The following is a 24,970-nucleotide window of genomic DNA, read 5'->3' on the forward strand; positions in this document are numbered from 1 at the left end:
AGGGCACTTGGCGAGCCAGAAACGAGCGCACCTTCTCCGGAAGCCCAGCCAGGAGGGGAGTGGAGAACAGGCCTGCAGGGATCAAATTTGTGGATTAGGGTCAAAGGCCACTCACTCGCTCTTTCGCAGGGTTAGGGACCGAGACCCACTGCAAAGACCAAACGTTTGACAACAGTAGATGCCCGCCGCTTGAAGGGGAACTCTGTCTCTATGAATGTTAGAATATGTTATGTGCCCCCAGTAGCCTAAGCAGCAGGTAGGTGCACAGACATTTTGGGGCGCAGTTGCTCAAGCAAAAAAAAAACAAAAAAACTCCTGGCCAAAATTATTCATATGATTTAGAAAATAACTGTAGTATTTCACTCGTATTTATTTCGATTAACACAATCAACACGGTTAATGATACAACTACAGTGGAACCTCAATATTACAGACTAATAGGGGGAGGGGGCTCATCCGATATACCCAATTGTCTGTTACATTGAAGTACTATTGTTTTGTGGCCATATGCATCCATATTACTGTACAGTACAAAATTATTGGTCCGCATTGCCGGCAGTAAGTCGGACTCGTGTCCGGTGAGGGTTGGACTCCGCCAAGGCTGGCCTTTGTCACCGATTCTGTTCATAACCTTTATGGACAGAATTTCGAGGCGTAGAGTGGGTCCGCTTTGGTGGCTTCAGCATTGCATCTCTGCTTTTTGCAGATGATGTGGTTCTGTTGGCTTCATCAAGCCGTGACCTCCAACTCTCACTGGAGCGGTTCGCAGCTGAGTGTGAAGCGGCCGGGATGAGAATCGGCACCTCCAAATCTGAGACCGTGGTCCTCAGTCGGAAAAGGGTGGAGTGCCCTCTCCGGGTCGGGGATGAGATCCTGCCCCAAGTGGAGGAGTTCAAGTATCTTGGGGTCTTGTTCACGAGTGAGGGAAGAATGGAACGGGAGATCCACAGGCTCATCGGTGCAGCGTCTGCAGTGATGCGGACTTTGTATCGGTCCGTTGTGGTAAAGAACGAGCTAAACCAAAAGACGAAGGTCTCAATTTACCGGTCGATCTACATTCCTCCCCTGGCCTATGGTCACGAGCTGTGGGTCGTGACCGAAAGAACGAGATCCCGGATACAAGCGGCCGAAAAGAGTTTCCTCTGCAGGGTGTCCGGGCTCTCCCTTAGAGATAGGGTGAGAAGCTCGGTCATCCGGGAGGAGCTCAGAGAAGAGCCACTGCTCCTCCGCATTGGGAGGAGCCACAAGAGGTGGCTGGGGCATCTGATTCGGATGCCTCCCGGACGCCTCCCCGGTGAGGTGTTCCGGGTACGTCCCGCCAGGAGGAGACCCCGGGGACGACCCAGGACACGCCGGAGAGACTACGTCTCTCGGCTGGCCTGGGAATGCCTCTGGATCCCCCCGGAAGAGCTGGATGAAGTGGCTGGGCAGAGGGAAGTCTGGGCGTCCCTGCTAAAGCTACTGCCCCCGCGACCCGACCTTGGATAAGCGGTAGAAAATGGATGGATGGATAAAACGGCTAGTACAGTACAAAGCTTGAAAATGTTAGAAAAGTGTAAGATTTTATCCAAACTTACCACGCCGATATGCTTGGTCTTGGTTACATTGTTGACGTACAGTACTCATCATAGGCGAGTCACTTTCATGAGCCGCGAGGAATTAGTGTGCTTCCTAGTAGGGCTGCACGATATTGGAAATTTATTTTTATTTTTTTAAACCGATATATATTGCCATGTGAAGTAATACAGGATCAGTGTTGGGGAATTTTCCACATGAACTTCTGTAGCCATTCCAAAAATGAACCAGTTTAGTTCATAATTAAAAATTTTGAACTAAGTTCACGGTCCAAAAACGAACTAGTTCACAGTTTGTTTGTTTTTTCAATATTGTATGTTGCTGACAGGCTATTACCCTGGAAATTTCATTTCCCCGTTGTTGCCAACCATTCAGTCCACACTAGATGCCAGCTTTCACCCTACAGTCTCAAAAACATGAGGGAAAACGTGTTGCTTGGTGTTTGTGGTTTTTTTTTAATGAGGAAAACAAAAACAGGACTGTTGTCCTTAATGTGCAAACAAAAAGACGCAACACAGTAAGACAGGAACGATGGTGTGTCAACCGTCGAGACCTTCAAGTTCCTGGGGAATTACGGTCTCTCAGGACGTGAAGTGGGCGATCAACATCAACTCCACCCTCAAAAGGGCCCAGCAGAGGATGTAGTTCCTGCGGCTTCTGAGGAAGCACGGCCTGCAGCAGGAGCTGTTGAGGCAGTTCTAGACAGCAGTCATCGAATCAGTCCTGTGTTCATCCATCACAGTCTGGTTTGGTGCTGCCACAAAAAAGGACAAACTCCGACTGCAACGGACGATCAAAACTGCTGAAAGGATTGTCGGTACCCCCCCTACCCATCCTTGAGGACTTGCATGCTGCCAGAACTAAGACAAGAGCGTGCAAAATCCTCTTCACCACCTCTTCCAGCTCCTTCCCTCAGGTAGGCGCTATCGATCAATGCAAACTAAGACAAGCAGACATTCCAACATCTTCATCCCTCTTGCCAACTTCTTAAATTCCATAAGAACATGCTGCCAATTTTGTCTTGAGATTGTTGTCACATCTCTGTTGGGCCAATTCTACATTATTCGTGCACTCACTGTAATAGTCTCGCCACCCTGCACTATTGTTGACTATTGTCACTGTTGTTGACCAATACTGGCCACTCGTGCTTGCAAAGTATCTGCACCATCTGCACAATTGACATTGTCCCAGATTATCACACTACTCATCACTTTAAATTGCATCAATTTCTCGACGTCTCTGCACCATTTGCACAATGGTAACTGCACCAGACTATTGTTCTATTAGTCATTTCAAACGGCTCTAAATTGCTGGAGGACTCGGCATCATTTTGCACAATTGTAAAAAAAATAAATAAATAAAGTACCGGCATTACCACATTACTGGTAATCTTTTATTGCTCACTGACTATGTTTTTATGTCTCAAAGGTATTCTCTGTCAATTTATTGTCTGTTGTCATACTAGAGCAGCTCCAACTACCGGAGACAAATTCCTTGTGTGTTTTTTGGACATACTTGGCAAATAAAGATGATTGTGATTCTGAAATGACTGAGAACTTTGCATTCCCAGCAGCTCTAGCTGGTTATATTAACAAAAAAATATCTTATCTACTCTTTAGGCCTGTCGTGATAAAAAAATGTAAATGTAAAAACATAGCCCCGGGGCGTATACTTTCTAGTGCCAGTGACGTCATTTCGTTTGGCTGCTCAGTTGAGTGTTAGCTGAGCTTAGCCTCCATATCAAGGCCCGTTTACCACGCCAGCGTGCAGCCCGAAAATGCGTCTTCACAGGATGCCTCAATTTACAGAACAGCTCTTTACTTTTTAAAGACGCGTGAATGGCGAGCTGCACATCAACACGATTCTGCAGTGCGCATTTTACGACGGATAGTTTTGTCAGCTTTCAGGAGAGCGAACATGACTTAATACTAGCGAACAGGGCAGTGCCGACCGTCTAACTACCCGGGGTTCCTCCTACCATCACGCTGTCATCAGGGGCCGTGTTCGGCTGTGACATTATGTCACCGACAACCAGGTTAAGTTGACTTGTGTGCTTATTTTTATGATTATAGTCCACAATAAACATTAAATTTTGAAGTTGAGCGTCCTAACGTGATTTTATATCACGCTATCACCCCCCCTCAGCATGTTTGATTCCTTTAGGCGCATCCATTCGACACGTCTGAGAGCTGAGAGGTGGCCCTTTTAAGTTTTGAAGCCAGATTTTATGTACTTAGTGATTCAAATTTGGTATGTTTGTTAAGCGGTACAGAAAATGGATGGATGGATGGAAATCTGGGAGGCTTATTAACATTACTCTTCTCTGGTGTCTCACAGTTCTGAGGTCCAGGTTTCAATCCCCGGCCCCGTCTGTGTGGAGTTTGCATGTTCTCTCTGTGCCTGCGAGTGTTTCCTCCCACATCCCAAAACATGCGTGGTAGGTTAATTGAAGACTCTAACTTGCCCGTTAGCTGTGAATGTGAGTGCGAATGGTTGCTTGTTTATATGTGCCCTGCGATTGGCTGGCAACCAGTTCAGGGTGTACCCCGCCTCCTGCCCGATGATAGCTGGAATAGGCTCCAGCACGCCCGCGACGCTTGTGAGGAAAAGCCGCTCAGAAAATGGATGGATGATCATTTGGGGGAAGCCAGCAACCACACAAGAGTCATCGTTTTATTGAACTCGCCCTGAGAACGTAGCGATCGTATAATTGGGCGATCGTATGTGCCCATCGCCTTTAAAACAGTACGTCGACCCGGAAAAGCACGGAGATGCAGAGTTGAAAGGAGTTATGTCCCACTTACGTGGCTCGATTCTTTGAGACCGACCGGCTCCATGTCGGCCTTTGATCATCCACAAGCTCCAAACTACAACAAGCAATCTGTCGCCATATGTTTCGTTGGTGTAACATTTCCACAATGGGAAAAGTTCTCCTCGTCGCTCTTCATTTTGCCCTAATATTATAGAAGCCTCAAACAAAGGCACACTTCAGCAGTGCTTTTTGTTGGCTGAAACTCAAACCCTTTTATTTGACTTTGGGAGCATGCCGTTGCATTGACTGGCAGATAGTGTTTACAAAATTCGAACCTTGATGCCATGGCGACTGTGGGCCCCAGAAGTACTAGCGCTGGCAGAAATATTTTGCCCAAAGTCCCGCCCCGTCCGTGAGCTCGCTAGCTGCTAATTACACAGCCGTCCAACTCTCGGCTCACCAAAACAATGACAATTTATCGAGTACAGAACAACTATTGTGTCCATTTTATTTATCGAACGATAAGTCGATATAGTAATTATCGTGACAGGCCTACTTCTCTTCTATTACGAAACAACATAAATTCCACATTGTCACAGTGTGATCGATCATACAGTGTTTTAACTAAAGCATTCTGATCCAAATAATTTTCCTACGGATCCATTTTTACAATTATGTACTGTATTACAAAAGAACACATTCACCCCCATTTACGCAGTGTCCCTGAACGCACCGCAGGCACTCATGGTGCTGCGTGCCTGCCTACAGAAGTTTCAATTAATGAAGAGTAAATAGGAAATTCAGCAGGCGTACATTCTTTCCTGCGTTGTCTTTCCTAGTTATCATACAAGGCTTTTCCGGGTGTTGTTTGAAGCGTTATAATTTACCGCAACATAGGTCACCTGACCAAACAGTTGATTCAGTGTATATAACAGTTCACCAACATCGCAGCGGACCCCGTCGTGTGACTATAGCGCACATGTAGATCACGATGACGATGCTCAAACAAAATATCGTGCAGCCCTGCTTCCTAGTTCCAAGTCCATTGCCATAGACGAGATTAAAGAGGTAAAATAACACGTTCCAAACTCCAGAGACTTGTGTTTTGTATTCCTCAGACACACCGCCACCATGGCGCTCTCTCTCTGCGCAGTAGACAACCGATAGAACCATCTTCAAACGGCCGCCACGTCAACGCGCCCCTTCAACGTAGGGACGTTTTGTGGAATTGAATCTAGTCATATTGTATATCTTTGACCCAGAAATAAGTCAGTCCCATTCTCTGCCTGCATTGCGCCACAGCACCAGTTAACAACAGCGGACTATTCTGGAACTAACAGACTTTGTCATCGGCAGTTTAAGTCACAAATAGAAACTATTTTTGGACACATTGTTCTTTTTTATCTGATATCCATTATATTGTGGTCTGTTATATCGAGGTCCCAGTGTATTAACGAAAGAGGTGAAGGGAGGCTACAAAAGTCAACACACCCCTCTTCACATGGCAGGTTTTTGGAAGGAGAAGGATGGTCACTGGGAACAATTCACCAAGGACTCAAATACTATAAATGCCAGTCAGATTTCAAAACACTTTAGGTAAATTGATGACAGAGAGGGTAATTATTATTATTATTTAACATTTTACAGCAGCAGACTAAGTGATAAATGTTGCCCACTCGACATCCATTGCAGCCTTCTCATCCTGGAAGGGGGATTTGAGTTTTTCCTTACCCGATTGCGGGGTTTAGATTAGGGGATGTCGTCAATCATTGCCAAGTGTGGGCCTGTGAAGACCTTTGAGACTCTTCTTTTCAATATTGATGAATGGGAAAAAAAAAGCTGCAGCAAAGAGGGCACTTTGTTTCATCCAGGATAAAAAGTAGGCGTTTGAGCACCACGCTACAGAGGACTCCCACATACTCACGGTTTGGCACACACGGTATCACCTAGGTCGTGGATTTCTTGGTTTTTTTTCGTGTTTTTTTTTTTTTTCTTTTTTTGAGATGGGACCCAACCCTAAAAACACTCATTGGCAGTTCTACAATTTTTGGGGTTGAAAAGAACAAGAAAAAAATAACAAAAATCTTTCCAATACAATTATTGGCAGATTTTCGCTATTCGCGATCTGGCCCGTTACCTATTCGCAAAAAGCGGTGGTCCACTGTATTCTGGTTAAAATTGCGTTCTTGGAATAAGAATTAAACAGACAAGTGACGCTGCTCTCCCGCTTGCGTTGCGAACGTCACATGACCCAACCCGGAAAACGGGAAGCGTACTCTCCGTGTACAAGCAGAACTCCGGGTTGATGACACGGTGGCTTGAATAATATTTGAGCAAGTTTGGCTTAATGGGAAAAACCTAACCAATGGAGGGGAATGGACTTTTGTGTGCTTACCCGGTGCTATGGTGATGACCCTGACCCCCATCGGGGCAAGATCTCTGGCAACAGGAAGCGTCATTCCAACGATGCCTCCTTTAGACGCCGAATACGCAGCTTGGCCAACCTGCAGGCAAAGCGTACGACATTGTCTGTTGGCATCTCTCAATAAACAGGCAAGCTCTTCAAAGTTGTAATTCGGTCGCAAGCAGCAGGCGGCTACGAAGCACACTTGAAATTAACATTCAAGTCTCTTCGTCCACCGAATTGATGGCCACCTTTTTGGGGGCTTCAACATGCATGAAAACTTGGGCTGTCATTCATCCACCCATTTTCTGTACCGCTTTATCCTCACTTGGGTCGCGGGTGTGCTGGAGCCTATCCTAGCCATCTTCGGGCAAGAGGCGGGGTACACCCTGAACCGGTCGCCATCCAATCGCAAGGCACATATAAACAAACAACCATTCGCACACACATTCACACCTAAGGGCAATTCAGAGTCTTCAATCAACCTACCATGGATGGTTTTGGGATGTGGGAGGAAACCGGAGTGCCCGGAGAAAACGCACGCGGGCACCTGGGAGAACATGCAAACTCCACACAGGCGGGGCCGGCATTTGAATCCCGGTCCTCAGAACTGTGAGGCAGATGTGCTAACCAGTCCCTCACCGTTTTTAAGAATCAGATTAATCACACTTTAGAATTTTGATTAATCACAATTAATCACCGGCACCAAATATACCACATTTTCCTTTAAGGAGGCATTTTATACTTGTGCTTTGAATAAAAGACAGTTCACTGCTGCACTATATGCAATTTAGAAAGTCCCATCTGGCGCGAAGCGGAGGTCCGCTGCCAGCCGATCCCGGCAGGTGGTTCTGCGCTCGCTGGGACGGAGGCCGGCGCGAACAACAAGTCGCCTCTCGCCCAATCGCTTGCGAAGCGACTTGATGTTCTAACGGGCTTAGCAAGTTGCAATTAGTGTTGTTTCGTTAAGAAGAACACATCTTTTTAGTGAACGTACTGAACTGAATCAGTTTCTAAAATGATTCGTTCTTTGAGCTTGGCCGCCGCCGTGAGGCGAGCGAGTCGGCTGGGAGCGGAAACGGTCGCGCTAAAACTATCACTCACTTCTGAAACTTCGGCGAATGACCAATGAGCAGCCAGTGTGCAGGCGAGGCGGGATTTCATTAAACGTCCTGCAATGTGATTTGTGATTCGCCAGCGTTGTCACTCACTTCGGCGAATGACCAATGAGCAGCCACCGCCAGGCAGCGGCGTGCAGGCGGGGGAGGGACTTAATGTACTGGTGTACTGAACAACTGAAGAGTGATTCGTTCGGGGGAGGGACTTAAACTGAATGTACTGGTGTACTTCCTACCCTCACCTATGGTCAAAAGAACAAGACGCCGGATACAAGCGGCCGAAATGAAAAGATTCATAAGAAATGTAAAATAAAACTTATATATTAACACATACATATCACCCCCCCCTGTCTCGCTAATGGAATTATTAAAGCGTTTTGTGTAATAATAATAATAATACATGAAACTTATATAGAGTTTCTAAAGACACTCAAAGACGCTTTCCACTCATCAGATGACAATAACAGTCATGTGAGTGAGCAGGAAGGCCGGCTGGCGGGTGCTGGTGTCAGCGACGGCGTCCACCGCGGCGGAATGCAGAAAAGTCACGCCGAGCTGGACGGAAGGGGACGCGGAAGGAAGTTCGCTAGCTGATCCCGCTGCACGCATGTTCACGAGTCACAACCGAAACCGGGTGTTCGAGAGCTTGCCGAGAGAGATGGCGAGGTGATCATTTAGCTTACGTTTTCTCCCCGCCTTACCGAGTTTACAATACGTGACAATAACAACGCAGTCGTTTGGTGAACGTGTTGAGTGAACGTGAACCTCAGGGATGGATCATTAACTGAATGAGGAAGCACTTCAATGATTTTGTGAAAAAGAACTGAACAATTTGGTGAACGAAGAACCTTTTGAACAAACTGGTTCTAATGATTCAGTACACTCAGAAGAACTGCCGTGCCCATCACTAGTTGCAATGCTTCTCTGCAATCTGCATCCTTTCCAACGCAACCTTTCGGTCTCATGGGCCAATCAGTGCATTTCTTATGACGTACCCATATGGTCACATGGGTTGCGCGTCCAATCGGGTGCCTTTACACTCAAATGAGGTCACGAAGCGCACTAGCAGCCTGGCTAAGCGGCTTGGCTTCGTATAGCTGGACCAAAATAATGAATAATTAGCTAATTATTTTATACGGAGACAAGACCACAACCTATCGTGAATATTGTGGCATGATGATGAATGCAATATTTTTTTGTGATTGAGATCTCACATGCACAAGCATTTTGACAGCCCTACTGAAAATAAAACCAGTAATAGCTTCTTTATACTTGCGCGGGCGGTGACACGCTGACGTCACTGAGGCCATCCCGTGCGCAATTTGCCTTTATATTCAAGCGCAACCCACGCGCGCCGTTTTAAAAATGCGCTGCAGTTCTTCTCCAAGTCGGGGGTGTCGCTACGGCTGGTATTGGCTTGGACACCACATGGTGGAGTTTCCTCTGCATTTTATGGCCAATTCCAGGAGGCGTTTTTACTTTCCGGAACAAGGCGCACAGCAACAACAATGGCGACCGCGGAACAGTGCCTGCTAGAACAAATGAACCTAGATGCCCACATGATGCATTCAATTGTATTGCAAAATTGATCAAGAAGGCAGCGCCATAGGTGTTTTGTAGGCTTTACACGATCAGTTTAAAAAAAACAATAACCGATCACCGATCCGATCACAAGACGGAGCAATGTGTCTATTTACATGGCTTGTTCATTTATTGTATATATTTGTGTACTGTATACTGAGTACAGTGCCATCAAAATTATTCTGTAGCATTTTAGACAAAAGTTAAAACATCAATGACCTCCAGGGGGCAATCAAGGATTGGCCACTGACATAAGTTTAGGTCAAATCAACATTACAACATAACAGAAATAATGGGTGCTAACTTACTGTAATAAAATTACTTTAACAAATACTGTTAATGACATGCTTACTCTAACTTTCTCACTGTCCCGGCTATATGGACGGGTATTGTCCAGAGTTTGCGTCTGTTTGACTTTTCCTTTGTTTTGTTCCCCCCCCCCCCCCCCCCCCCCCCAACGCTGCATTGCTTGAAAGCGGCACGCTCCTCCTCGTGTACATTCTTCAGGTGCCCGATCAAAGTTGCTGTTTTGAAGCATTTAGATGACGCACTTCAGTTGTGCACAGACTGCAAATAACTTACGTGTTGTGTGTCTGAGACACCGCAAAATAGTCCCACACTGACGATGTGTTTTTACACCACAAGATTGAAAAATCTTTATTGGTCGTCAGATAGTTACAGTACTGCGCCACAAGACACGTGACAAGGCTAAAAATAAACTAGCTTTTGGATTCATACGTGACGAAGATGCGGCGTTAAATGTCTCGTGCGGAGCCGATGGATGACGTCATTGATCGGATCGGCGAATTATGACATGAAAGCCGATCAGCATAAAATGCAAATTATCGGCCGATGCCGATCAAACCGATCAGATTGGCGTAAAGTCTAGTGTTTTGTATTTTAAAGATGGCGGTATTGAAGAACCAAGGGGAAAGCGGAGTACGTCATCACAGCATGTGACTAAGAACAGACCACGTCGGTCACGTGATGCAATGCGGGCGCTGCCGCCCACGTGAGCGCGGGAGATTAACCTGCCACCTGTTTGCAGTTCACAATTTGTGAATTCACATTTTTTGGGGGTACCTATCCTTTGCAGTGCTGGGCAATTATGGAAATCACAATTAATAAACACTGTTATTCATTGATTTAAAACTTGGGATTCATTCAACTATAAAACTCAACTAAATATAACTTTAAAAAACAACCTGAAAATAAATAAGTCAAATAATATATTAAAGAGCAATTTGAAAAAAACTAAACTAAAAGAAATACCTGCTGTGCACACCTTAACCTCTGAGGGGCAGTGTGGCGCATGCATAGAGATACACTTACATTAAGATAAAGAGTAGAAGAACAAAGTGGCAGCCTTTATTAATATAACTTTTTTTCCCACAGATTGGAAAGAATATATGCTGATGAGTATTTTTATATGACCCGCATGTATGTGTGAGAACAGCGTTTGTGTGAATATTCGTTATTTGAAGGGAAATCCCTCCCGTGATGTCTAATGCTAATTTTTGCTAGCTGGTCAAAGGGGTTTTCCATTGAGTGCCAACACATCAGTAAAAAAATCTAAAATCTCCGCTTTGAATTCAAACTTTGTCATCACACGGATAATGAAAACTCGCATTTCGCAATTTAGCTTCTTTCATCTGTCGAGTAAATAATGAAAACCCAGATACTTGGCAATTTCTGGTGGCACATCTTTGTGGTGTGGGTGCCTCCAATTTGCAAGCAATCGGACAAAACCACTTGGACTAGTTCCTCTTTGAAGGGCACAAATCGATCCTGAAATCGTTGCTCCAAAGCCAAACTTTGGCAGCACGAGGTATGACACAAACTCACGTTATGCAACTGAACTTCTGCCTTGCATCGGTTATTCACTTTTGGTGACGATGGGCCGTCTTTGAAGGAGGCCCGTAATTGGCCAAGATGAGCCTAGAGTGGGTGGCGGACTTCCTGTGACTTTTCGGGCGTGGCTTCTTCAGACTTTTGTGTATATCCACTCATGTTCGACATATCTACCGAATTTTTAATAAATAAAACAGAAATAGTGCCATGCTGTGACCTTGTGGTGCCGATTTATTCAAGTCAATCTGCTTCACAGTTCTGAGGTTGCGGGTTTGAATCCAGGCTGTGGCCTTCCTGTGTGAAGTTTGCACACTGGAGAAGACCCACACAAGCAGGGGGACCAGTGCTTGCTACTCCAGTGTCCTCCCACATTCCAAAAACATACTTGTTAGGGCCACTGAAGACTCAAAATTGTATTTTGAATTATTACCCTTTATTATAACCCTATTGTCATCAAAAATAAGAATCAAATAAGAATAAGCATGCTAGAAAATGGGCGGCCAGATGAACGATGTGGTTTGCGTTTGTGTTGAGCTCACCTGCCCGTCAAAGGCTGCCACGCTGGCGGTGTTGATGATGCAACCTCTGTGGCCGTCCGCATCCGGCTCGTTTTTGGCCATGGCGCCCACCGCTAAGCGAATCACGTTGAATGTTCCTGCGATGTTCACCTGCACCGCACACTCTAAATCACTTTTACTGCTCCTACTGACACAATCATTTGGATGATAGGAATAAGGTTGTGTGTGTACACTAGTAATATGATCTTATTGTTATAATTCTATAGTATTATACTGCTATTGATAGAAAGTAATCGTTATAGTGCCATGAAAAACTACTGGTATTGCCCCCCCCCCCCTTCTCCAATTCTTATATTTTTCCATAGTTTCCCCACTTTAATGTTTAAGATCATCAAACAAATGTAAATAGACAAATATAACCCAAGTGAACTGAAAGGGCTGTTTTTAAATTGTGATTTCATTTATTAAAGGGGAAAAACTACTCAAAGTTACCTGACCCTGTGTGAAAAAGTAATTACACCCCTTTTGAAATCATGAATCAATGACGGCTTCGAATCCAAATCAGAATCCTCTTCATTTGCCAAGTATGTCAAAAACACACAAGGTGCGTGGATAGGTCTCCGAAAGTTGGAGCCGCTGTAGTACGACAACTGCCAGCCATTGTAACAAAAAATACTTTTGAAACATAAAAATACACTACGGAGAGTCACTGAGCAATAAAAAAAGTTACCAGTCATATGGTAATTGTTCAAATGATGCAGTCATCGAGCAATTGAGGGCAGTTTGAAATGACTAATAAAGCGATAATCTGATACAGTGACAATTGTGCAAATGGTGCAGCTACTTCTCAAGCACATGAGTGGCCAGTATTGGTCAACAACAGATATGCAAATAGAGAGCTATGCAGAGTGACGATACTACGGTGAGTGCATGAATAATGTTGTAGCTGTCTCAGCAGAGATGTGCAAAACTGCCAGCATGTTACAATGGAATCGTAAATTCATCGCAATTTATCCAAAACCTGAGCGACACTTTAAATGCTGAAAGGAGGAAACACCTGTCTTTTTTTCCTTTTAGTTTATAAATATGTAACAACAAAACTGTCACTAAACGTAATCATGTTGCGTTTAGTGACACTTTTGTTGTTACATATTAATCCTAATGAGAACATTGGTGTAATTTATTAATGTTAAATTGCTGAACATTTAAAATGTTTTCTTAAAATGCGTTAAAGATTGTGTTTAAATGGACATTTCCAACAAGAGGAAGCACTTTTCCCCCCCAATATTTGTAAAGAAAATAAGTTGTCAATCTTTCTGTTGAAGTTGATAAAAGCTAATTCTGGGGGAAAAAACTGTGTTCAAGCCTGACTTTGGTTTCAAGAGAAATTGAGCAAACTAAAATGCCAAAAGCAAACCTTGATTAGAATAACCTCAATATTGATTATTATTATTTATTTTTATTGAAGAAGGGGAACATTTTTATGTATTTTTTTTCCTTTTCTTTTGTGAAGGAAAAGTGCGGCGTTTCAAGGCCCCGCGGGCCGGCCCGACGTCGACGTCTTACATTGATGACGCGCTGGAAGTCCTCCAGGCTGTGAGGGACGTCCTTCTTGAAGTTGAAGGTTTTGACCGCAACGGCGATGCCGGCGCAGTTGACGGCGAGGTCCAATTTGCCAAACTTGTCTCGCGCCAAGTTGACGGCGGACTGCACGTCCGCCTCCGACGTCACCTGCGAGATAACGTGATGCTCGGAACCCGATTTGTGCTCTCAAAGGCGACTATGGTAACTGCTTCCTCGCCGAGGAAACTTTGCATGGAAATTAACGGCAAATTTATTCAATGAGTTAAGGCTCAGCAAGCATCAAAAGGTTCATTATGGCCTTTTGACACAATCATTATAAAAGGAGGACTTTGCCATTTTTGGTCATTTATATATTAAAACTGTCATTATGAATGACCAGGCAATTAGTAAAATGAGATGTGAAAACAAAATCTTCCCTCTCTGGCTCCATCTCGTGCCTTTGGTGCACCACGAACCACCATGCCCAGGGAAAAACAACCACTCAGAGACAGAAGGAGTGACTTACGAGGTGTCAATCATTTTGGGCGCACTTGCGAGCTTATTCATAACGGAGTGTTACTATAACTAGGTATGTTAGCATCTATCAAGCGGTGGATCGCGTCTTTCACCGAGCGATGAAAAGAAGATGTAGGGCGGTTGAGAGAAAATAAGACTGCGACGAACTGTGCATAACACGGTTTTAGACACATCTGAGTGCCTGTCTTGACCTGCGCAAACACTGAGATGCTTGACAAAGTTCTCTCCACAGTGATGCCCACCACGTCCTATATGCCTAGATCAGACTACAGGATTTTACCCCGATATTGGCCCGATTAGCTACAAAATGTCTTGTAGCGTGACATAATCCACGTCCAACGATACGATGCCAAAATGAAAAGTCTAGCATGTTTGATTATTTGGGATATCTTCTGCGTAGTGTGACATAGCAAGGACAACTCTCCGGCAGCGCACCTTGACGTCGACCGACAGGATTGCGTATTGTGAGCTGTGTGTCGCCTGCCGTGCTTGCCGTTGTCAACAGTTATTCACACACACAAACCAATGTTTACCGAAGCTTTTAGAGCATGATTCGACAGAATGCCGGCATGTTTACGTACAACCGCTAGTGCTAGCACGGGCTTGCTAGGCTACACAACATTTTGTTGCCTGCTTTTGAGCCGTATCGTATTAAAAGTATGTGAACATACCTCAAGCAATTCTTGACCGAACGTCCTCTCCCGAGCACCGGTGATGACCACCACACGTTTTTCCTCATCCCCCCCCCCCCCACACACACAGTACATTGGCGCGGCGCATAGTTCCTGTTGTCGCCATGGTAACGAGAGTATCCTGTCGCGTTGACCCTGACACGTTTTGCGGTTCCGCTAAGATAAAGCCCAGTGATCGTAAAAGATGCTTCTGTGCTATCGGAATACATGTCATGTCGTGTTGTGTTGCCACTGTCTACCCGAGCTACTGCCCGAGATTTGATGCCAGTAGTCTGCCATATTGCAATTGGGAAAGACCAAATTTGTCTTGTAATCTGATCCAAGCATTAGACCCAATGCCAACATCCATTTTTAAAACATTTTGGTTTTTTAGAAAAGAGCTTTTAAACATTGTCAATTTCTCTCTTTAAACGGGAACCTCCATGCGGCCTTCAAAGCAGCAGTAGTAAGGCGACTTCGGAAGAAGAGCAATTACGATTTGAATGATTTTAACAACTACCGACCTGTAGCTAATTTTAGAAAAACTAGTTTTTCTTCAACTCACTGACTTTTTGGCAAATTTTAATATTCCTGACAAGTATCAGTCTAGCCGGCACGGCGGACGACTGCTGAGCACATCTGTCTCACAGTTGTGAGGTTGCGGGTTCAAATCCAGCCTCCACTCTGTGGAGTTTGCATGTTCTCGCCGTGCCGGCGAGGCTTTTCTCCGCGTACTCCGGTTGCATCCCACGTCCCAAAAACATGGACGGTAGAGGTTCATTGAAGACTCTAAATTGCCCGTAGGTGTGAATGTGAGTGCGAACGGTTGTTTGCTTCTATGTGCCCCGCCATTGGCTGGCGACCAGTTCAGGGCGTACCCCGCCTCTAGCCCAGAGTCAGGTAGGAGAGGCTCCAGCACGCCCGCGACCCGCGGTACGGAAAATGAATGAATGAATATCTGTCCAGTTTAAGGATGAAGCACAGCGCTGGGACGGCCCTCCTCCAAATTTTGATTTGAGAGTAAATGCTGATAACCTGAAATGAACTCTGTTGGTTCTGCGGCATCTTAGCTCTGCCTTCGACACGTTAGACCACAATCTCGATTGTATAGTTCTTTTCCTATAAAGTGCCAACTGTCAATGAAGTGAACTCCAGGTTAACGTCCACACATTTCCAGAGCAAGTTTCCAACTTTGAAATTTGACAAGCGAGTGCCGAATGCGATCGTCAATTTTGTACTTGCATCCGCTGGAGCGAAGGCGCATCGGTCTCCCAGGGTGGCCGCCAGCGTTCGGCCCTCGGAGGAGGGCAAGTCCAGGATGACGGCGGACGCTCCGCTCTGGACCAGACGCTCCACCGTGGCCCGGCCCAATCCCGAGGCCCCGCCCGTCACCAGGCCCACCATCCCCTGGGAAGAAGCAGCCAGTCAGAGACAAAAACGAATACATTTCTCCGTTTGATGACAACACAAGGACACGATGACCGCAGCGACTCCGGTCGACTTGACGCGGTCTTAACGGCGTGCAAAAAAAAGAGTCGGCAACAAAGTCAGCAGCGGCACCTTCAGGAGTTTGGGCTGAATGCGGACAGCTCGTGACGCAAGTGTGGACATGTTCGCGTTAACTGCAAAACTTGCGAGACGAAAACATTTCACGGGCAACAAACGAGCAATCGTCAACATTCCGAAGTCCGACACAACGACGACTACGACGACGCATGACAAGGGTTTCTTCTCTTCTTTTCTCACCTTGACACACCGAATGTTCGCCATGTTGGATTTGATGCCGCCGTGACGTCACCGTTGGCCAAAGATCGTGTATTTGACAGATGCGTCACTACACGAGGGCGGTGAGCACGTCTGCCTTACAGATCTGAGGTTGCGGATTCAAATCCGGCCTCGTTCTCTCCGTGCCTGCGTGGGTTTTCTCCGGGCACTCCGGTTTCCTCCCACATCCCCAAATAAAATTGGACAATTTGGGTTACTTTTAACCCAGCAGTTTTAAGAGTGCATATATGCATGTATAACGGCTGAAATAGGTATTTAACGCGTCAGCATTTTTCTCAAATATATTTCCAAAGGTGCAATTGACTTGAAAATTCCACCAGATGTTGGGAACAACCCAACTGATCCATACATACAAAGAAACTAGAACAAATAAGCTCATAAATGAAGTTGTGTGTAATAATGTGAAATGACACAGGGAAAACGTATTGAAGACGCCAAGTGGTATTTATTGAATACTTTGCACAAAAGCCTTTTTTTGCAATGACAGCTTCGAGACGCCTCCTGTATGGAGAAACTAGTCACATACATTGCTCTGGTGTGATTTTGGCCCATTCCTCCACACGGACCTTGAGGTTCAGTTCTTTCCATAGATTTTCCATTGGATTCAAGTCAGGTGATTGGCTGGGCCATTTTTGCAACTTTATTTTTTTTCTTTGAAACCAACAGCGTTTCCTTGGCAGTATATTTTGGATCATTATCCTGCTGAAATGTCCACCCTCGTTTAATTTTCGTCATCCTCGTAGATGGCAGCAGATTTTTGCCAAGAATGTCTCTGTAGATTTGCCCATTCATCCTTCCTTCAATATGTGAAGTTTACCAGTCCCATTTGCTGAAAAGCAGCCCCACACCATCATGTTCCCACCTCCGAACTTCACTCTTGCAATGGTGTTTTAGGGTGATGTGCAGTGCCATTTCGCCTCCAAACTTGGTGTTCATTACGGCATCAAAACAGTTCAATTTTGTTCTCATCCGACCAGACTATATTCTCCCGGCATTTAACTGGCTTGTCCAAATGTTGCTCTGCAAACTTTAAACGAGCTTTGACATGGTTTGTTTTCAGCAATGGGGTCTTGCGTGGCGAGCGTGCATACAGGCCATTTTGTAGGCCATCAATTAGGATATTCATTTGCACTGACAAGGGGCTGCAATGCTGTTTGATACACTGGGGAACAATTTGAAGAAAATAAAATCTGTTGAGTTAGATTTGTATGCTGTTTAAAACCAAAATTGGCATGCTGATTCCAAAATTGCAGTTTTTTTTTTTCTAGCATTTCAAGTATTTTCTCCACAGCTTACCCTCCACATAAGCAAAATTCCACTGATTAGCTGCAGTAAGACTTGCCTGCTGATTTCGATTGGACTCAACTTGCTTGTGCAGTCACAATTGAGACAGTGCGCTGAGGCGTGTGTTCAGCTCCCAATAGGTCAGTACTATCAATATCTGCTAGCATTGTACGTACATATATATATATATATATATATATATATACATATATATATACGTATATATATGTATATGTATATATATATGTATATATATGTATATATGTATGTATGGGTTGTTCCCAACATTTGGTGAAATCTTCATGTCAATAAGCACCTTGGGAAATATATTTAATGAGAAAAATGGTGACGTGTTAAATACTTATTTCAGCCGCTTTATATATATTTTCACCGTACACACACAAAGTCGTGCTCACTATTACTGGCACCCATAAAGTTTAAGTCAATCAAGTGAAAAACATTTTTCAAGAGAGAAGTTGCATTTAATACAAAATAGCAAATAAACAAAATTTTATGGACAGATGAAACAAAAATAGAGCTTTTTGGCAATGCACACAAAGAGTTTGTTTAATCATGACTTAATTGTGGCTGATCACAACTTTTGGTTAATTTTCTCTGATCACCTCCAGACCTGTTCAATCAAGAAATCCTGATATAACAGATATTTGATAAAACAGACCGTTGGGACTGAATAATGTGTCCAAAAATAGTTTCCACTTAAACTGCCGTTGACAAAGTCAGTTAGTTCCAGAATTGGACGCTGTTGTTTACTGGCGCTGTAGCGCAACACAGCCAGAGAATGGGACTGACGTATCTGCCGTCACAGATATACAGTATGACTAGATCCAATTCCAAAAGACATGCCTTGGTGGCAGCCACGTCATGATGGTTCTTTTTATTGTCTATTGTGCATTGAGCAGAGGGAGAGCAGCATGGCTGTGGCGTTTACTCTGAGGAGTACAAAACAAGTCTTTGGAGTCTGAAACATGTTATTTTTTGTAGCTTGTTTTTTTTTCCCAGCCGTTTGCCTTTGGCAATTGATTTGGAACTAGAAAGCACACTAATTCCTCATGGCTCATGAAGGCGAGTCGCCTATGATGAGTACTGTACGTCAAGAATGTCACCATGACCAAGCCCACCGGTGCGGTAAGTTTGGATAACATTTTAAACTTTTCCAACCTTTTTTAAAAATATTTATTCACAATAACTTTGTGCTGTACTGGCCGTTCTAGCCCTTTAAAAAAATAAAAAAAATAAAATAAAAAATGCTTCAATGTAACAATCGGCTATATCGGAGGACCCCCTGCCCCTATTAGTCCGTAATATCGAGGTTCCACTGCAATTACATCTTTACTTTTCTACGTAATGGTCCATATATAACTACAAGTGGATTTTACTCTTTACGCCAATTTTATCGACCTAGCATTTTATGCTAATCGGCTTTGTCATAATTTGCCGATCCGATCAATGACGTGATCGATCGGCTCCGCAAAAGACATTCACTCCACGTCTCCATCGTGCACAGTATATTTGAATCCAAAAGCTAGTTTATTTTTTGCCTTGTCGCATGTCTTTTGACATAGTACTGTAAATATCTGACGGCCAATAAAGTTATTTAAAAAAAATACATGTCGGCGGTATAGCACAGACAACACGTCTGAGACAGACAACACGTAATGCCCGGAACAGAATACAAGACAAATTTGCTCTTTCCAGATTGCACTATGTCAGACTACTGCAATAAAATCTTGTGTTTCGATACCACCGCATCCCATTTTTTACGATCATTTGGCTTTATCTTGTCAACTCCAATGCGACTGGATACACTCATTACCGTGGCGACTTTGTATTATAAGGACAAAATTGGTAAAAACGTGTGTTGGTGGTCACCGGTGCTCAGGAAAGGAGAGGACGTTTGTTTAAGGCTTGCTTGAGGTACGTTCACGTACTTTGAATACGATACGGCTCGCAAGCAGGCAACAAAAATGTTAGCAAGCTAGCGCTAGGGCTAATGGTTGTACGTAAACATGCCGCCGTTCTGTCGAATCATGCTCTAAAGTTTTGGTGTGGGTGAAGTCATTTAATTAAAAATAATTTAATTACAGTAAATTAGCAGCCATTATTTCTGTCATGTTGTAATGTTGGTTTGACCTGACTGATTAGAATACACAATTTGACGAGCGCAGTGATTTCCAACCTTTATGGAGCCAAGGAACATATTTTACAATTGAAAAATCTCATGGCACACCAACAAACAAAAATGTCACAAAAAGTGGATACTTTAATTACTGTATTTACTTCCTGCCATCTAATAGAAGACCATTCATTTGTTCTGTCTGTCACTATGCCTCACTGGCATAAATACAGGAACAAAGATACATTATTTATTGTAAATATAATTTTTGGAGCAAGTAAGTACACAAGTATATACAGTAAATGAACAGGTCATTTAAATAGACACATTCCTCCATCTTGAGATTGGATCGGTGATCGGTTTGTTAAACTTGCTGATCGGCCCCCAAAATCCTGATCGTGTAAAGCCGAGTTGAGTTTATGTATTTTTTGCTTAAGAAAATTAAAGTGGCAGTCATTTCCAATAATCAGACATGCACACACCAAAGGCATGAAAAAGGTGACAAAAAAAAAAAACATTTTAGGAGAGGCTCTGGGGGGGGTCCCCTAGAGCCTCCGCAGAGAATTCTTTTGATTTTAACATAAATGAAGCAATCTGGAAGACTGTGAAGAGTAAAATAAGGCAAAATAAACAAATGTTCTTCACGCAGAAAAACATTTATTTACACCGCTCAAGTACATGTTGATGTGCAAATTTAAGATTAAAATGAAATTTCCCTCATTTCATTGCTGGAGCCAGGCCCATCTCCACCTGCACCACATCAATAGCATCTTCCTCTTTAAGCACTCTCATTCTGGAAAAGAATCGACTCAAATCATTGTCTGGTTCACTTCATTTTTCACTATTACCAACTTCAAAAGCTAACCCCAAATGCATCCAATTAATTAATACTCATATTTTTCTGTTTTTATTGGCCATTTCTGAATTTAAAGCTAGTTCATTCTGTGTTGTGACATAATCACCAACATCGCTCCGTCGCTTTATACATTTAACATTAACATTGTAAACTAATTAGATAATTGTAGGCCCGTTTCCTAATTAATACCAGATGTACCAGCAGATCAGCTTTTGTTGCCGATGTTACGTGTGCTTCGCAGTTCCGCTGGAACCGCAACCAGGGCCGCGACCCACAGAAAAATACAAAAGACCAGCGCAACAAATACGACACTGGCTGATCTGATGAGCAAAAATGTTGCTTAAACGTAAGAGTAGCAAAAGAGGATGTCCGCTCCAGAGGTGGGTAGAGTCGCCAAATATTCTACCCAAGTAAGAGTACTGTTACTTGACAATAATGTGACTCAAGTAAAAAGCAGTCCTCCCAAAAATTACTTAAGAGTAAACAGTACACAGTGAAATAATTACTCAAGTACTGAGTAAATAGCACAAACAATAATAACGAAAGGAAAAGAAAACATTTGCAATTTACTGCACAGTGTTTTCTCAAGTTATAAGTGGGTTGAAATATCCACATTTGGGCAGACAGTACCAGACAAATACTACAATCCATGAAAGCTGTTGTTTTTGTTTGTCTAATGTAAACAAGAGTAGCGCCCCGTTGCCTTCACGGTAAATTAGAAACAGCGCCCAATGCGGAAGTCAAAGTCTCACACACAAAATAGTTGATAAATACGCAATAATTGATAAATAAAAGTAGTGAGCGACATTTAGATAATTATAATGGAGTTTTTTCCGGTCTCTTCAACTCCTGTGACTCTTATGCAACGACAGTGACCCCCCCCCCCCTCCCCCCCAAGGAAAAAGTCATCTGATCTATACGATTCACGTAAATGGCCTATTTTGAGTTCAAAACAGCGAATTTCGATTTGCATGTATGAATAATACCAGTCCATTTTGGAGCAAATGGCAAATAATGGCCTTTGGAACACCCCCCCCACCCCTTTTAACGGCCAAAATGGAGACGCCCCCGTCTTGGTGTGACATCAGCTGAGACCAAATTCACTGCATAGCCGCTATGGAAAAGGGAATGTACTATACTATAAAGTGTCAGTATTTAGTCATATTTTATATATTGTCGCTGTAAGGTGGAATTCCCTCGCCTCCAAAATGACAACTTTTCATGAGAAAAAAATAGTCATCTTGCTTGAGTTTCCAAACACCGCTTTATTCAAATTGCCATTATACATTTTACTGCTGTCATATATTGTTGCACTATTATATGAACAACAGCTAGCACCCCTAAATTATGTTCAATCGCTAATTTTATACACTAAAAATTGTCATTTCTTAGGGTGTCATCATTAAAATGGCAAAAAACACAGCGGGCGGTTTGGCGGGCGAGTGCCGCATCCTTGCAAGCCTCATGTATGAACCCTGCAAGCAACATGGCTTCATGTCCCAAAACTGTCACCAATCACAAAAATTTCTATTGACAACAGCTTCAACCTCTGAAAATATGACAACGATCGGCCCAATATTTGGGCTTTATGGACGTTACGCGTGTACCTTTTTCTCAAATGATCGTCTATGGAGAGGGAAACACCGTAGCGTTCGTGGAGTGACACTAGCAGGCACAACAACGTTGAGATGATTTAACCCCACAAAACATGGCAGACAAAAGAACAAAAACGCGACTTCCGCAGTAAATGGGACGACAAGTTCTATTTTACCACTGTGAAAAAAAATCCCACGTGTCTCATTTGTGGAGGCAAATAATTCATCAGAAAGCAAGCCTAAAATTACTATTGAGTTAATTTTGGGGGGGAATTTTTCTGAAGACACTATGGAATAAGTGCCAATGTTCTCTGCACAGCATTACAATACAAAGCATTTGCTACGGCGAAGTTGTATTGTTGCAACAGGGGGCGCCGACGTCTCCCGTGTCCCACAGCAACACTACTTACTACCTCACTGCAGCACAGCTACAAACGTCACCGAAAAGTCCTCCACCGCTTCACGGCCGAAGGAACGTCGGGGGCGATGCCGACATCGGTCACCGTGGCGACCGATACGTGGCGGCCTCTCGGCGTGCGCGGGACGGTTTGGTTGCCGTGAGAAAGACAGTAGGCTGTATAGTTATCTCCAAGATCTGGTGTGATCCTAAAACTATACAAACTACTACCTCATCGCACAGCCCCACCACACGCCGATGTCACAGAAACAAGGTGGCCGCTATGCTGTCACAGGTGTCGTGGTGATGCTCTCAAGTCTCAAGCAGCAATCTTGGGAGGAAGGGGAAGTATAAAAGAAAAGAAAACACATGATGCATGATTGTCACATTGGGAAAATGCTACTTCCATAAAGCACCCATTGCCCACCTTTATTTTTTCAGAGCAAAAAAACAAACTTCTTTAGAGTTGGAGGAGCACCAGACATGACATAAATTGTGGCCACAATATAAATATCAACTGGACATTTAAATGAAGTGCCAATATCACCTAATTAGTCACACAAATATGACCACAAATAATGCATCTTTGTTTATCTATGCCAGCAGCGTACCGTGACCGCCGGCGGGCGGAATCATGCCATGTCCAAAAGCATCACTTTTCAGGATCCGCCTCCCTCAAAAGCAAGTTTGTTAGCCATTTAAATTGTCTCATTGTGAAAGAGAACAAGCCATTTCCAACACTTTAGATTAGTCAAAAGGTGTAACTATAACAGAGTCATGAGGGGACTGACCAAATGCCTACTAAATAGTGTTGATTTGTGGAAAATATATGAAATCGACCAAATTTGGACAGAGGAGGTTTTGACCTTACGCCAGAAATAATTGATTTGGGAATAGACTTCCTTCAGCCATTTTTGTTTGGTGGGGTGCCAAGACATTTTTCAAATGTTAAATCTAAAAGTTGGGAAACAATGCATGGGTGTACTGTAGGAAAAGATCCAATTTCACCTAATTGGTCTTAGAACATTCGTCATTCACTACAAATACTGTACATCTGTTCATCTATCTATTCCAGTGATGTATAAGATAATTCAACGCTCTCCCACTAGATTGCAGAAGGTACCCAACTGACTTGTGCAATGACTTTGTTTGTTTGGTGCTGTGACGTGAAACTTTTCAAATGTCAAATATGTGCTTGGCTAACGATGTGGTCTCCTTCAAGCTCAGGTGAAGGCTAAAGGCTAATGTGATCACCATCTGAGCCTTGTGACTCGTTCGCTAGCCGCTTCTGTAAAGGGCGCTAAGATGAGAAGCAACTCGAAGCTAAAAACAACCAGCCAGCATCCCGACGAACTTTTCAAGCGGAACGGCCTCAAAAATGCGTCAAAAGACGAATACGAATACAGCTAACGTGCGGCTAACAGGCGCTTGCGTCAATGTCGAACGCTCCAGTCCGCCCGTAACCGAGCCGAGCCGCGGCTGTGTCTACCTGGAACGCCTTCGTCTGCTTCGCGCAGCTCCCGCCGCCAAAACACAAACAAAACAAAACAAAAAAATCAAGGACAGCTTCTTATCTTGACAATTCCCCGAATTCGACTGGTTCCGATTGTCATCGTCGCCATCTTTCGGACGGAATCAAGGCTGAGCGAATCTCGCGAGGTTTGAGGTAGAGGCTGACGTTTTTTCGGGATTCGCACAAGAGTCGCGTGGGAATAGAGGGGTATTCTGTAAAATTTGGGCTCGGGATGAGGGATGGGAACAATCTCTCTGGGATCAGGAATCAAAATCCACTTCCGTCTCACCAACCTTTTTGAAACTGAGAGCTACTTCTTGGGTACTCATTAATGCGAAGCGCTACCAGTGTGATACAGTACACACTTCCGAAATAACATGTTTGCTCAAATTACCTTTCATAATATGTTATTATTTTTTGTTGTTTTTTAGTCTTCTTAAGTTGATCTCTAGTTTCTCCTCACGGGAGCCTCCATGCCGGGAGGCTCGCTGGGATGTCATCCGGCGACCTTCCGCGCCCGGGAGGGCTGGGGGTCTCCGCACAATGTGGGGAGTCCCACCTGCTCCAGCTTGTTCACCTGTGGAATGTTCCGAACAGGTGTTTTTTTGGAGCATTCCTTAACTTCCCTCTCGCAGCTTTTTTGGAATGTGTTACAGTCATCAAATTCAAAATGAGAGAATGTTTGCTAAAAACAATATTGTTCATCAGTTTGAACATTAAATGTCTTAGGTCTTTGTAGTGTATTGAAATGAATGTAGGTTGAAAGGATTTGCAAATTATTGTAGTCTGTTTTTAGCGGCACGGTGCCCGACTGGTTAGAGCGTCAGCCTCACAGT

At 43.9% G+C, this 24,970-nt stretch overlaps 1 protein-coding gene across 5 annotated transcripts in view; it reads right to left on the reverse strand.

Moving 5' to 3' along the window:
- Positions 1-24,267, reverse strand: part of hsd17b10 (hydroxysteroid (17-beta) dehydrogenase 10) — a 24,572-nt gene extending 305 nt beyond the window's left edge. The window contains exons 1-7 of one of the 5 annotated variants that reach the window (XM_061771871.1): positions 24,111-24,267; positions 22,635-22,952; positions 15,813-15,977; positions 13,366-13,530; positions 11,821-11,949; positions 6,723-6,831; positions 1-72 (exon numbers count right to left, since the gene is read on the reverse strand). The exon at positions 1-72 is cut by the window's left edge and continues 305 nt beyond it. In XM_061771871.1, the coding sequence (XP_061627855.1) occupies positions 1-72; positions 6,723-6,831; positions 11,821-11,949; positions 13,366-13,530; positions 15,813-15,974 (637 nt within the window). In that variant the 5' untranslated portion in view covers positions 15,975-15,977; positions 22,635-22,952; positions 24,111-24,267. Of the gene's footprint in view, positions 73-6,722; positions 6,832-11,820; positions 11,950-13,365; positions 13,531-15,812; positions 15,978-16,130; positions 16,297-16,316; positions 17,692-22,634; positions 22,953-24,110 lie in introns of those variants that run through there. The other 4 variants (XM_061771880.1, XM_061771863.1, XM_061771853.1 and 1 more) reach the window with 4 other exon arrangements.
- Positions 24,268-24,970: the final 703 nt, after the last annotated feature.

The sequence above is a fragment of the Phyllopteryx taeniolatus genome, chromosome 1 (assembly GCF_024500385.1).
Source record: "Phyllopteryx taeniolatus isolate TA_2022b chromosome 1, UOR_Ptae_1.2, whole genome shotgun sequence".
In the NCBI taxonomy this organism is placed as follows: domain Eukaryota; kingdom Metazoa; phylum Chordata; class Actinopteri; order Syngnathiformes; family Syngnathidae; genus Phyllopteryx; species Phyllopteryx taeniolatus.